This window comes from Gekko japonicus, unplaced genomic scaffold, assembly GCF_001447785.1.
Source record: "Gekko japonicus isolate JY-2015 unplaced genomic scaffold, Gekko_japonicus_V1.1 scaffold436, whole genome shotgun sequence".
Taxonomy (NCBI): Eukaryota; Metazoa; Chordata; class Lepidosauria; order Squamata; family Gekkonidae; genus Gekko; species Gekko japonicus.
This window is the reverse complement of record NW_015163619.1, coordinates 908,635-921,768: the sequence shown is the minus strand read 5'-3', so window position 1 is coordinate 921,768 and position 13,134 is coordinate 908,635. Positions and strand designations below refer to the sequence as shown.

General features: G+C 45.0%; 1 protein-coding gene across 1 annotated transcript in view; it reads left to right on the top strand.

Annotated features, from left to right (window-relative positions):
- The window catches only part of KIDINS220 (kinase D-interacting substrate 220kDa), a 78,640-nt gene extending 66,484 nt beyond the window's left edge, over nucleotides 1-12,156 (top strand). Inside the window, exons 27-29 of the mRNA XM_015407442.1 lie at nucleotides 1,817-1,915; nucleotides 8,760-8,999; nucleotides 9,838-12,156. Coding sequence (XP_015262928.1) covers nucleotides 1,817-1,915; nucleotides 8,760-8,999; nucleotides 9,838-11,103 — 1,605 coding nt within the window. The 3' untranslated portion in view covers nucleotides 11,104-12,156. The remainder of the gene's footprint in view (nucleotides 1-1,816; nucleotides 1,916-8,759; nucleotides 9,000-9,837) is intronic.
- Nucleotides 12,157-13,134: the final 978 nt, after the last annotated feature.

Here is a 13,134-nt window from a genome sequence, read left to right as displayed (position 1 = left end):
TAAAATCCTCCCCACCCCACAGATCTTCCACCGGGGCCTTTTGGGAAATGCTTTTTGTGGGGGCTGCTGTATGCATCTTTCCCTCACTGATGGCATGGAAATGGCAGTGGCATTCTGTTGTGAGCCTGTGTTTGGTTCTGCAGCTGCCCTTTTCAAAATAACTATTCCTTTTCCTAGTAAAAGTGACATTGTCAAGCATCCAATCTGAATTGGCTATTTGAGGTCACTGAGTAGCTTGGTTTTCCATCAGAATGAATGCAGTGCTATGGAAAAGCCAAATCTGGCTTTGTGACCATCGCTGTTTTGTGTTATGTTTCCACCAGAAATGGTGCTGAAGTCGCTGCCTCTTGGGGTATTACTAGCAATTAGACCAGTGAAAAAAGAAACTCCCGGGTTGTCCTTCCTCATTCCCAACAATTTCATGTTGTATAACTATTGAAAATTACTACTTGCCATGTGATGCTACAAGCCCCTGCTTCTCATTTCCCATCATTTCATCTTGAGTTTCAGATGCAAAATCTTATTGTTTATGCAAGTGGTATTTGTTTCTATACCTTTTCTGCCGAACTGATTTCTTCAATGACCTTTTGTTTTGTTCCCTTCTCTAGTTCTTATTCTGTTTCCCTCTTTTGGGAACTTAGGTGGAAAAAGAGGGTGAATATGCAGTTAATGAACTTCTGTAGTGAAATTTCTGTTGTCAGGCAGTCCCTTGCTACCAAATCCTCCAGAGAATTTCCCATCAGGCAAACATCCTATGGTGATGTTTATGTTATTTTCATCTTGAGTTTCAGATGCAAAATCTTATTGTTTATGCAAGTGGTATTTATTTCTATACCTTTTCTGCCGAACTGATTTCTTCAATGACCTTTGGTTTTGTTCCCTTCTCTAGTTCTTATTCTGTTTCCCTCTTTTGGGAACTTAGGTGGAAAAAGAGGGTGAATATGCAGTTAATGAACTTCTGTAGTGAAATTTCTGTTGTCAGGCAGTCCCTTGCTACCAAATCCTCCAGAGAATTTCCCATCAGGCAAACATCCTATGGTGATGTTTATGTTATTAACAGCTACACATATTACAATTGCATGGAACTAGAAGAAGAAATACCCTACTGAAGCTGATGAGTAGTTTGAAAAAGTGCTAAGGATGAAAAAACTGATGCATCATCTCCAGAAGGAAGAAGCAACCCCCACCCCCCAAACACTGGACCTAAAAATGCTTTAGAAGTTCATGACATTAAAAAACAAAAGAGCTCTCATACCTCACCAGTTTGAAAGGTTGGCGTATATTGTCAGGATGTAGTCAAGAAGAAGCAGTGTCAAAAGCAGTCCCACACAGGCCCTGACCTGGATAGCCCAGGCAAGCCCAATCTTGTCAGATCTCGGAAGCTAAGCAGGGTTTGCCCTGGCAAGTGAGTGGAAGGGGGACCTCCAAGGAATACCAGGGCTCAGGACGCAGAGGCAGGCCATCAAGCCCCCTCTCTGAAAATGTCCCAAGCCCCACTAGGGGTCACCAGAAGTCACCATGACTTCCAGGCATGCAAGCACCCCCCCCCCCAAAAAAAAAAGCAGTCCCACACAGTACTTTCAGTGTGGGCCTTAATTTAATATCCATTGTTGACATTACAGACAGAATTTTGCTACTGTAATGGTTTTTCTTTTTTAGTTAATAACAAAAATTGTAAATGTATACATTTCTACTTCTGATTTTTCTTTATATTCCACCTGAAATTACACCATCCATATATACTTTAAACTAACATCCAATTCCAGGTTTTTAAAGAAATACTATATTTACAGGAAACGTTTTCTTGTTTTTTTAGGCAAACATAAATGGTCGTGTTTTAGCACAGTGCAACATCGATGAACTGAAGCGAGAGATGAACATGAATTTTGGTGACTGGCATCTTTTCAGAAGCACAGTAAGACCGTTTTCAAATCATATATGTAAATACAGACTCTTGTTGTGTCGTCAATACCTGGCTGGCCTGATCTCATCAGACCTCAGAAGCTAGGCAGGGTTGGACCTGGCTAGTGCTTGGATGAGGGACCACCAAGGAAGTCGAGGGTTGCTACACAGAGGAAGACAAGGACAAACCACCTCTGTTTGTATCTTGTCTTGAAAACCCTACAGGGTGGCTATGAGTCGGCCACCGTTTGATAGCACTTTGCAGACAGATGTGTTCTTAGATGAATGTACATAGGATTGCAGGTTTATAGTAATTTGTTTACTTTGTCTTCAAGGTATAGTTTATACTGAAAAAAAATTACTAAATATAGCTGTGTCAGGCATGGAGTTTTCAGTTTTAACAAGGCATGGGACTCTTTTTAACAGACATGGGACTCTTTTTAACAGACACACATTTATTTTCTTCATTTTTATACTGCTTTTCTCCCCAGTGGGAACACATAGGGCTTTTCTGCATTCTCATTTTCCTTGCTTTTATGTTCCTGTTTCAGGTTTTTTTTCTGTTCTGCATATGTTTTATTTCTTCTAGTGGTCAGTTCTGTATTACATCACTTTATTGTCGACATAAAAGCCGGCAGTTTAAATCTGCAGGGAGATATGTCACACATAAAATGGTGTAATATCAAATTGACCTCTAGTGGGAGCAAACCGTGTGTGGAACAGACCCCCCCCCCCTTGCAGCAGGAACACACAACTGAGGAAAATGAGAATACGGAAACCCCCATAGTGGCTTACATTGTTCTTTGCTCCTCCATTTTACTATCGCAACAACACTGTGAGATAGGTTAGGGTGAGTTTGTAACTGACCCAAAGTCATCCAACGAGCTTCCATGGCAGAATGAGGATTTGAACCTGAGTTAACAGGATCCCAGTGTGACACTCTAACCACTGCACCACACCGGCTCTCTTACATTGAGGGGAGTCACAGTATGAGGCCAGGGGTCATTTTGTAGAAAAAGAGGTGCAGGAGCTCATTAGCATACCTCTTAGCGTAACTCATTAGCATATGCCATGCCCCCTGACATCACTGGAAGTGTGTCAGAAGGGGAAGCAAAAAAAGGGGGGGAGGCATCTTCAAAAGCCTCCCCTTTCTTTCCCCAGCCGGCCTGCCAAGGCAGGGGACGGGGGGGGGAAGTGAAGAGAGAAGGGGTTCAAAGTTTAAACCCCTTCTCTCTAGAGTTGCGCCGCCGCTTTCCATTGTATTCTATGGGGCCATGGAATACAATGAAAAGATTACGCCGCTGCTGCGGCGCAACTCTAGAGAGAAGGAGTTTAAACTTTAAACCTCTTCTCTTTTTGCTTCCTCCGCAAGCCCGCTGGGGGTGGGGCTTGCCACTACTGCCATTTGTGCCCGCTCCAGCCCCAAATGACCCCTGAAGAGAACGTTTTCTCCCAGAGCCTTCCCAGCCAGCATTTTCTTGAGTTGGTCTCAGTATTCCTGGGACCTTTCTCTCTGTCCCTTATTCCTGCTCCTGTGAGACAGCTGGAAGTATCTGGTAGTGCTGCACACCACTCTATCTTTTGACTCTCAGAGAGAGATAGCTGATAGAGAAACCCTCTGCCAACCCTTTGTTTTGTCTCCAAAGCCCTGAATAACTGAACATAGTATTATTTATTTAATATTTGGAAAATGTCTGTGCTGCCTCTTCAGAGTCCTGCTGGAAGCAGTTTACAATTAAAAACCAAAGTATATATCCCTCCATAACCAAGCCATTAGACATGTGCAGCATAAAAAGTATCCATAAAGCAGAAGCAGGCCGTTAAAACTGGTAAGATAAAAGTTTAACCTTAGTTAAAATCCTGGGTAAAGAGATGTGGTTTAGCCTGATGCCTAAAATGAAATAAAGTAGGTGCCAGCTGAGCCTCAAGGGGGAGGGAGTTCTGAAGGCCACCACGAAAAAATTGCCCTGTCTGTAGTACTGTCTGTCTCACTGCTGAAGGTTGGGGGCCCAGACAACCGGGCTTGAGAGACAAGTCTTAATGGGTGGGCTGGATAGTATTGGAAGAGATGGTCTTTAGCTCCTGCCAAGTGTGCTGGTTATTATTATTGTTATTATTTACATTTATAGACCGCCCTTCCCCGAAGGGCTCATGGTGGTGCACAACAGGTTAAAATACAAATAAGTTAGTTTCAATTTAAAATAAAATTAGCAGTGCTAATCGGTGGCATAAAATTGTGCTTAATTCCTTCCCTCCCTCGGGTGGATCAGGGACCGGTCATCGGGGAGGCTTTATCCATTCTAATTACAATTACAATTATTATTATTATTGTTGTTGTTGTTGTTGTTGTTATTAATCTATAGACCAACTTCCCCAAAGGACTTATGGTGGTGCACAACAGGTTAAAATACAAATAAGTTAGTTTCAATTTAAAATAAAATTAGCAGCGCTAATCGGTGGCATAAAATTGCGCTTAATTCCTTCCCTCCCTCGGGCGGATCAGGGACCGGTCATGGGGGAGGTCCAGGTAGAGAGTTCAACCAGGCTGGACAGATCGAGGACAGCCAGATGTCTTTTGGGACAGGGATCTTCTGAGGGCAAGGCTCTTTGGGGAACAATACCGGGAAAGGTGGTCCCACAAGTACGCTGGTCCCAGACCATTAAGGGCCTTAAAAGTCAGCACCAAAACCTTGAAGTGGATCCGGTACTTGATTTGGAGCCAATGCAGCTGGCGAACCACAGGTTGTATGTGTGTAAATACCGGTGCCGTTGCATTCTGGACAAGCTGTATTTTCTGGGTCAGCTTCAGGGGTAGCCCTGCGTAGAGCGAGTTACAGTAATTCAGCCTTGAAGTGACCGTTGCATGGATCATTGTGGCAAGGTCAGGGTTAGAGAGGCAGGGGGCTACCTGCTTGACCTAGCGCAGTCAGAAAAATGCCAGCCTGGAAAAATTCGCCACCTGGGCTCCATAGTTAAGGAGGGATCCAGGAGCACACCCAAAGTCTTGTTCATCAATGCTGGTGTTAGTGGCAGACCGTCAAAAGCTGGGAGTTGGCATCCCTACCTCGGATCACCCCCTTCCCAGCCACAGGACCTCCGCCTTAATCATTGTGGCAAGGTCAGGGTTAGAGAGGTAGGGGGCTACCTGCTTGACCTGGCGCAGTCCTGGCAAAATTCACCACCTGAGCTTCGTAGTTAAGGAGGGATCCAGGAGCACACCCAAAGTCTTGTTCATCAATGCTGGTGTTAGTGGCAGATCGTCAAAAGCTGGGAGATGGCATCCCTACCTCGGATCATCCCCTCCCCAGGCACAGGACCTCCGCCTTAGATGGAGTCAGTCTCAACTGGCTCTGCTTCAACCACTCAGTCACAGCCTCCAGTCCTGCAGCCATATTAGATGGGGCAGTGATCAGACAGCTGCCCATCATCAGATACAGCTGGGTGTCATCAGCATACTGGTGACAGCCCAGCCCGAAGCTCCGCACCAGCTGGGCGAGAGGGCGCATATAGATGTTGAACAGCATAGGATAGAGAATGGCCCCTTGGGGAAACTCACACACCAAAGGGCCACTCTCTTCCAGGGCCACTCTCTGCCCCCAACCCTGGAGGAATGAAGTAAGCCACTTCAAGGCCACTCCTATACCGGTGAAGCAGTGGGCCAACAGGTCATAGTCAACCATGTCAATCACTGTTGTCAGAACTAACAACAGCAGCAGCACCGACCTGCCTCGATCCAGCTGTCTGTGGAGATCGTTCATGAGGGTGAACAATGCTTCCTCTAAGCTGTGGAGTCTTGTGAGCAAAAAATCTACTTTGTGAGCTACTGGCATTAAAGTTAGTTTGCTCCGGAGCCATCCTTCCTGAGCTAAGACAAAAATGTGAGAGCCGGAGGCTAAAAAACTGTGAGCTACCTCACACTAACTCAGGTTAGAGGGAACACTGGTGACCAGCACTGTCTCCATCCCGTGGCTGGAGTGGAAGCCGAATTGGAATGGCTCTAAGGTCAATGTGTCCTTCAAGAAACCCTGGAGCTGCTCGACCACCGCTCTCAAATCACCTTACCCAGGAATTAGAGGTTTGAAACCGGGTAATTGGCTGGATCCGATGGGTCCAAAGATGGCTTCTTCAAGAGCATTGTTACCACGGCCTCTTTTTGTCCCCCTAGATAGACCCCTGAACTTAGAGACAGATTGGTAATGTCCATCAGGGGGCCACGTATTCCATCGCTGGCTTTCACCAGCCACAATGGACACGGGTCCAAGAGGCTTGTTGTTGGCCTAGCAGCTCTACGGATCCTGTCAATGTCAGCCTGAGAGAGTCGGCTGAAGTTGTTGAGCACCGAATCCACAGACGGCCAGGGGGCCTCAAGTTCTCTTACTGCATCAACAGTGGCAGGCAGGTCGTGGCAGAGTGACAAGACTTCATCTGCAAAGAAGCTTCCAGATGCCTGACAGCTGAGGACTGAATTTCTCATATTTTGAGTTCTCCTTGCAAGGGAATTTAGAGATCGAATCACCCTAAATAATTGAACTGGGTGAGAGCTAGCAGATGTGATGGAAGCTGTGAAGAGGGATTTCTTTGCAGCTTCGTCACGAGACCAGTGCAACACTCACTGTAGCGTTCTAACTTCTTGCTTCATTTCCCTGAGCTCCATTGTATACCATGGGGCCAGGTTAAGGCAAGAACGAAGAGGGCGTCGGGTTTTTCCAGTTCTCTATCAGCTCATCTGATAAGTTGCCGGGAGGCAATGGATCCCACAGAGCATTCTGGAAACCAGTCAGGTCCATAAGTCTCCCAGGCGAGCATAAATCCGCTCACCACCTAGACAAGGCAGGTTTGATCTATACAGCCAGGCCTTCAGGGCAAAGTGATCTGACCCTGGCACTCTGTCCGCAGCAATCAAATCAACATCTATTCCCATTCCAAAGATAAGATCCAGAGTATGGCGGGCTTGGTGTGTGGGACTCGGTACAGTCTGGGAGAGTCCTAGTGTTGCCATGGATGTCACCAGGTCGAGAGCCTGTTTGGAGGGGGCTGCATCAGCATGGGCGTTGAAGTCCCCGAGCACCAAAAGCCTTGGGAATTCTAAGGCCCAGCCAGCAGCCACCTCCAGCAGGCCTGGCAGGCTGTCTGCTGGTGTGCTAGGTGGTCAGTACACCAGCCAGACAGCCAAAGTCTCTTCGGCTTCCCACACCAGACCCACACAATCAACACCAGAAATCTTTGGTGTGGGGAGGGCCCTGAGAGAGAAAGACTCCCAGATGAGTATTTCCACTCCCCACCCACCCATACATCTGGGACTGATGAAGGACCAAGAAACCCGGGGGGTTCTTTTAAGGCGACTGTTTCACCCTCCCTAGCCCAGGTCTTGGTCGCACATGCCAGGTCCACTTGCTGCTCAGCAAAGAAGCTTTCCAGTGTGGTGGTCTTACTATTGATGTACTTGGTGTTACACAACATCAGTGTTGGGGACGGGTATACCCTCTGAATCTCTCCACCATCTTCCTTGGGATGGGACAAAGATTGGAAGGAGACTGAGCATATCCATATCTCTGTCACCTTCCTTTATAACATCTTCTTCTACCACCATACTTCCCTCTGCCCCCAATTACAGGGATCCCTGGCCCAAAATTGGTGTTACAGGAGCTCTCGGCGACCTCCCCCATGACACAGCCTCTCCCTTTGCCCACGTAAACCAAGTAACAGTAAAATCACTAAATACAGTTAAACCCACCTAGGCAAAACAGTTAAGTTCCCCATCTGACAACAAAAACTCTCCTTCCCACCCAGCCTTCCATTACTCCCACCCCCCCAGCCACTAAATAAGAAAGAAACGAATCTATTATTTACTAACTAATGAATTATGGGATCAGGATCCTCACTGCCGCTTCATATATACTCCTCCTCAGGACTCTGCTCCAAGACCATGTGGGGTGTTGATTAGCCGGTTGGCAGCGACAGCAACGGGTTAGAGCTTCTTGAAGCCGCCTGGGCTGGTGGTACTCCAGCACGAAGACTGCCTAAAGCCGTCCGGTTCCAGGGACTGCCTGAGCTCATACAAAGCTGCCCGCCAGTAACCCCAAATGTCACAGACTCCGGGCTCCAGGGAAGAAAACACTAAGGGGGGGGGGAATGAATGTGGCATGGATTTGAGAGAACAGAGGGAAGAGAAGGGACTGGATACGAAAAGCACGAGGAGTGGCAAAACATCAAAGAAACGGTTTGCTAAAACGCTTCCCTGGCATTTTGAATATGTGCCTTCCCTACATGGACACATCCATGCAAAGCCGGACCTCTGTGCCCTTTGCATTCTCCAAGCAAAGTGTGCATGGAAGTTCCTTTGTCCTGGAGAGCTTAGACCCCCTCACCTGGGATGGGCTGAGGCAGCTGCCCTTTTCTGCTTGTGGGAGGAATAGCCGACTGATAGCAGTCAGTTTTTTAAAAGGTGATGAATGGGGCATAGGTGTTCGGTTTTTAATAGTTTCGGTGTATTATATGTCTACTTTAGTGTTCATTTTTATCCTCTTTTTCCATTGTTACCTGTTGTGGTGGATAGGTAAATATTTTAAGTAAATGAATGTTGCAGTTCAGGCAGCGCAGGAAGGTTCCTTGACTTTCTGGAGTGACCTTCCAGGAGTTATGAAGGGGTGGGGTGGGGGATGGATCAGGATCTCCCAAGTCTTCTCACGGAGGCTCTATTTGCAGAAGTTTGATTCCCATACATAAATGTGTTTGATTAAATCTGTAAACTTCCATGATAGGCTTGTCTACATATATTTTTGTCCTAGCAATTCCAGGCCGTTTTAGTTTCCCATGCTACCCTGCCGGCATAACAATGGCTGTCCTTCATGCACCAGGTACTTGAAATGAGAAGTGCGGAGAGTCAGGCCGTCCACGAAGATTCCCGTGCAGCAGCTGAACATTCCAATCCCCACAACGATCTCGCTCGTCGTGCCACACTGAATAGCGAGTTGCCTCATACGGAACTTACAGGCCTCTCTGGTCAACCTCCCTATGCTCTCAACTTCAGTTTCGAAGAGCTGAACACTATCGGTTTAGATGAAGCCCCTCCACGTCACAGTAACCTAAGCTGGCAGGTAACTCGGAAGTAGTCTTTGTTTTCATTCATTTCCTGTGTTTGAGCCACGGCAGCTATTACTAGTAAGCGCTGCCTTTTTAAGGAGTTAAAAATCTATATCGAGGCATGGATATTGATTGCTTACACATTAATGTATATAAAAGGGAGCGACCACAATCTCTGTAATTCAACATCCCGGGGCAGAACACAGTTACCTGCCCTGTTCTAGCTCCGTGCGTACAGAGCCTCCACCTCACGTCCATGACTGGTGGTGTTTCCCCATTCTCTTCAGCAAAAGGAACAGCTTTGTATATACAGACAGATATGTGATTGCTTGTAGAGTGAATAACTTGTTCTGTGGGGGGAATAGTTTAGCATGTCTAGAACACTGAATTTTCCCATCCTGTGAGAAGCATGTGGTCTGTTATTTAATTTAGTGTTTATCCCTTCCTTCCTCCAATGAGCTCAAGGCAGAGTACCTTGTTCTCCTCTCTTCCACCTCAGCCTAGCCCTATGAGATCAGGCTGAGACAAAGTGTCATTCAGCAAGCTCTGTGGCAGGGTGGGGAATTGAACCTGGAATATGCAGTTTAATCAATGCAGGATGCTGGCTTTCACTGGCTATGAGGGATCAGAGATCAAATGGCAGGATGCTGGCTTTCACTGGCTATGAGGATTCATGCACATCTGTTCATACCTGTGTACTGTGTTGAGAAGTTCTTGCTGAATCCTGAAAAAATCCTATGACTAGATCTTTAATTTATATTTGAGTATCAATGTTTGGTGATGACCCTTTACTTTTTTTAGAGCGGCCTCATGCTCCTGTAACTAACATGGACTTTTTCCCTCTTTGTACAGTCGCAAACTCGAAGAACTCCAAGTCTTTCAAGCCTCAATTCTCAAGACTCTAGTATTGAAATTTCAAAGCTTACTGATAAGGTACAGGCAGAATATAGAGATGCATATAGAGAATATATTGCTCAAATGTCTCAACTAGAAGGGGGTGCAAGTTCTAGTACTGTGAGTGGCAGATCCTCCCCACATAGCTCAGCAGCTTTTTATATGGGCCAGAGCACGTCAACAGGCTCCCTGCATTCCAGCATTGAGCAAGATAAAGGAAAGGATGCAGAACAGAAACAAGATGATGGAAGGAAGTCTTTCTTGATTAAACGGAATGATGTAGACTACAGTACATCGGGGGTATCTACGAGCGATGCATCTCCATTGGATCCCATTACTGAAGAAGATGAAAAATCAGATCAGTCGGGCTCCAAGCTTCTGTCAGGGAAGAAGTCTTCAGAAAGGACCAGCATTTTCCAAGCCGCGGACCTAAAGCTAAAGGGAGTAGCTTTGCGCTATCAGAAACTTCCAAGTGATGAAGATGAGTCTGGAACAGAAGAATCGGATAACACCCCCCTGCTCAAGGAAGGTAAAGACAGAAAAATCGAAGGGAAAATAGAGAGGCAGCCAAAATCCCCAGAACATGGACCTGAGCCCATTAGAACCTTGATTAAAGCAAAGGAGTACTTGACGGATGCTCTCCTGGACAAGAAGGATTCCTCTGACTCTGGGGTGAGATCCAGTGAGAGCTCTCCAAACCACTCCCTTCATAATGATGGAGATGACTTGCAGCTTGAAAAGGCCAATCTCATTGAGCTGGAAGATGATGGCCGCAGTGGGAAAAGAGGAATCCCTCATAGCTTAAGTGGCCTTCAAGATTCAACATTGGCTCGTATGTCGATCTGCTCAGAAGATAAGAAAAGCCCTTCAGACAGTAGCTTAATAGCAAGCAGCCCTGAGGAGAACTGGCCAGCTTGCCAGAAAGTTTACAATTTAAACAGAACACCCAGCACAGTCACCCTAAATAACAATAGTGCCCCAGCCAATAGAGCGAATCAAAATTTTGAAGAGATTGAAAGCATCAGAGAGCCTCCTCAAATCATTCTGCGCCCTGGATCAAGTTCTAACGCAGTTGCAGTACAGAATGATAACCTGAAAGGTGTGGCCCACAAGCGAAGCCAGCGTCCAAGTTATGCCAGGCTTTCAAAAGATTCTTCTGAGCTCCTTACCGTTACTGGCTCTGATGCTGCAGGCTTTGGGGAAGAGAGAGAGAGCATTCTTTGAGAGGTCTGAGTTCATATGGCATGCCTGAATAATAACATTTCAATGCCTTCCCTCTTCTACATGCTCTTTCTGATCAGGCTCTTTATTGGTTTACCTCCCTATATTATGGTTTGGAGTCCCCCGTCCTCTCTCTACCCAAGCATTATCATGAAAAATTAGAGGTACTTAACTGTGGCTGGACTATGCCCTTAAGCCCCATAGATTTCAGTGTGTGTTTTAAGTTTGGTGTGAGATAATATCCAGAGTTAATGAGCAGTCCCTTCACCAATAAAGGCAGTGTTTAACTCCCCATGGAAGCAGAAATTCTAACTGCTGAAAAGGAAAAAAAAATTAGTATTAAGATAACCTTGCAGAGACAAAAATGAATATTTTTTTAAAAAAACAAACCCTTCCAATTAGTAATTTTCAAAAATTAGTTTTGCTGGTTGGGTGAGATAGGGATGGAATATCCCAGACCTACAAATTTACATTTCTGAGTGTTGTGTGTGACAGTTGAGTGGTGATGGTTCAAGTAGAGATCCAAATATGGTCTTAAATGCAACTCTTATTTATTACATTTCATTAATGATGTGGTCCTGGGAAACATTAAATGTGTAAGGAATAGGGTCAAGTTTTAAAAGGATTACTGCATGTGGAAAATGGTAGTTGTGCCTAAGGTTTGATGTCATTGGATGAATTCTCTGTAGTTGAATAGTCGCATTCAAGGAATTGCACAAAGTGCTTGTGACCATAGTGTTAGTTGAAGCCATGTTCAGGCTGATGCTTGGATGTAGCCTTTTAAAATTTATTATGAAGTATTTTCACTTTTTAAATGAGCATCTGCAGATTGATATGGTTTTGCCTGATTGTGGAAGATGAAAGAGCAGTTAGAAATTGCCATTGCTTTGGGAGTAATTAAAACGTACTGTTTGGCTTAATCTAGCAAGCAAGCTCAGAATTTTGTCCTTCCCAGTAGATGTCAGTAAACTGTACTGCAAACGAAACATGCATGAAGTTCACAGTGATTGGTAAATCATATGTATTCCAATAGTATAGAGGATAATAAAATAATGGGCTTGCTGCTCTTGTGTCTGAGGGTTTTATTTACTTGAATGGTTGTGTCTTCATTTGACTGAATGGCACTAGAAGTGCATTCACGATCTGGGAATCTATATGGGACTTCTGTACACTTACAACAAAACCCGACAAAAGCTTGGATGTGCTTTAGCTTACCAATTTCTAGTACGTGAATAGTGCTGCATAGCCACTAATGACATGAAGTATGAAAGAGAAATCCTTAGATCTTTTTCTAGTGCTCTAAAGAACTGCTGTTTTTTAAAAAATAAAATGAAGATGCTTTAATTAGTGGAATCCATTTTTATTGCAAATATCATTGATCTTTACAGGCTCAATATAAGTAAAACAGAAAGGTGAGCAGTTCTCCATAGTGAGAATGAAAAGCAAGGAAGATAGATGACCAGAGAGAGAGAGAGAGAGATTCCAAAAGCCCAGGAGAAAGAAAGACAGGTCTGAGTTAGTACATAATGAGTACTGAAAATTGCCAGTGGTTAGGAAATGGTGAATGCCTATGGTAAGAAAGTTATATTATAAAAGTTTTTAAACATTACATTTTGTGTTCTTCATTAATACTGTCTTGGGTCAACATGTCAATCTTTGCATTGCTCAAGGACAGTGGCCTGTGATGTAGATTTTTGCTCTATTGACTATGTATGTCAACACAGATAAGATATGTAAAGAAAAATGGCCGAAATAGACAAGCGCAGTAAATACCTTTGAGAGTAAATTTTATGCTCTTGGCTCCCCAGAATGCTGGGCCATTCTGTATCATTGCCAGAAAATAGATGCAAAAAATAAACAGAAAACCCTCAACATCCTTAGAACATGAGAAGTAAAGTGTGTTGGAGATCTAGGCTGCCTGAGAATTACCAGCTTCTTCCCCCCCCCCTTTGCTAATTACAAATATTTATTATTTTGATGATGAGATCCAAGAACTGGACTTGTGTGCGCAGCAGAATGTGTATTTGATGCCAT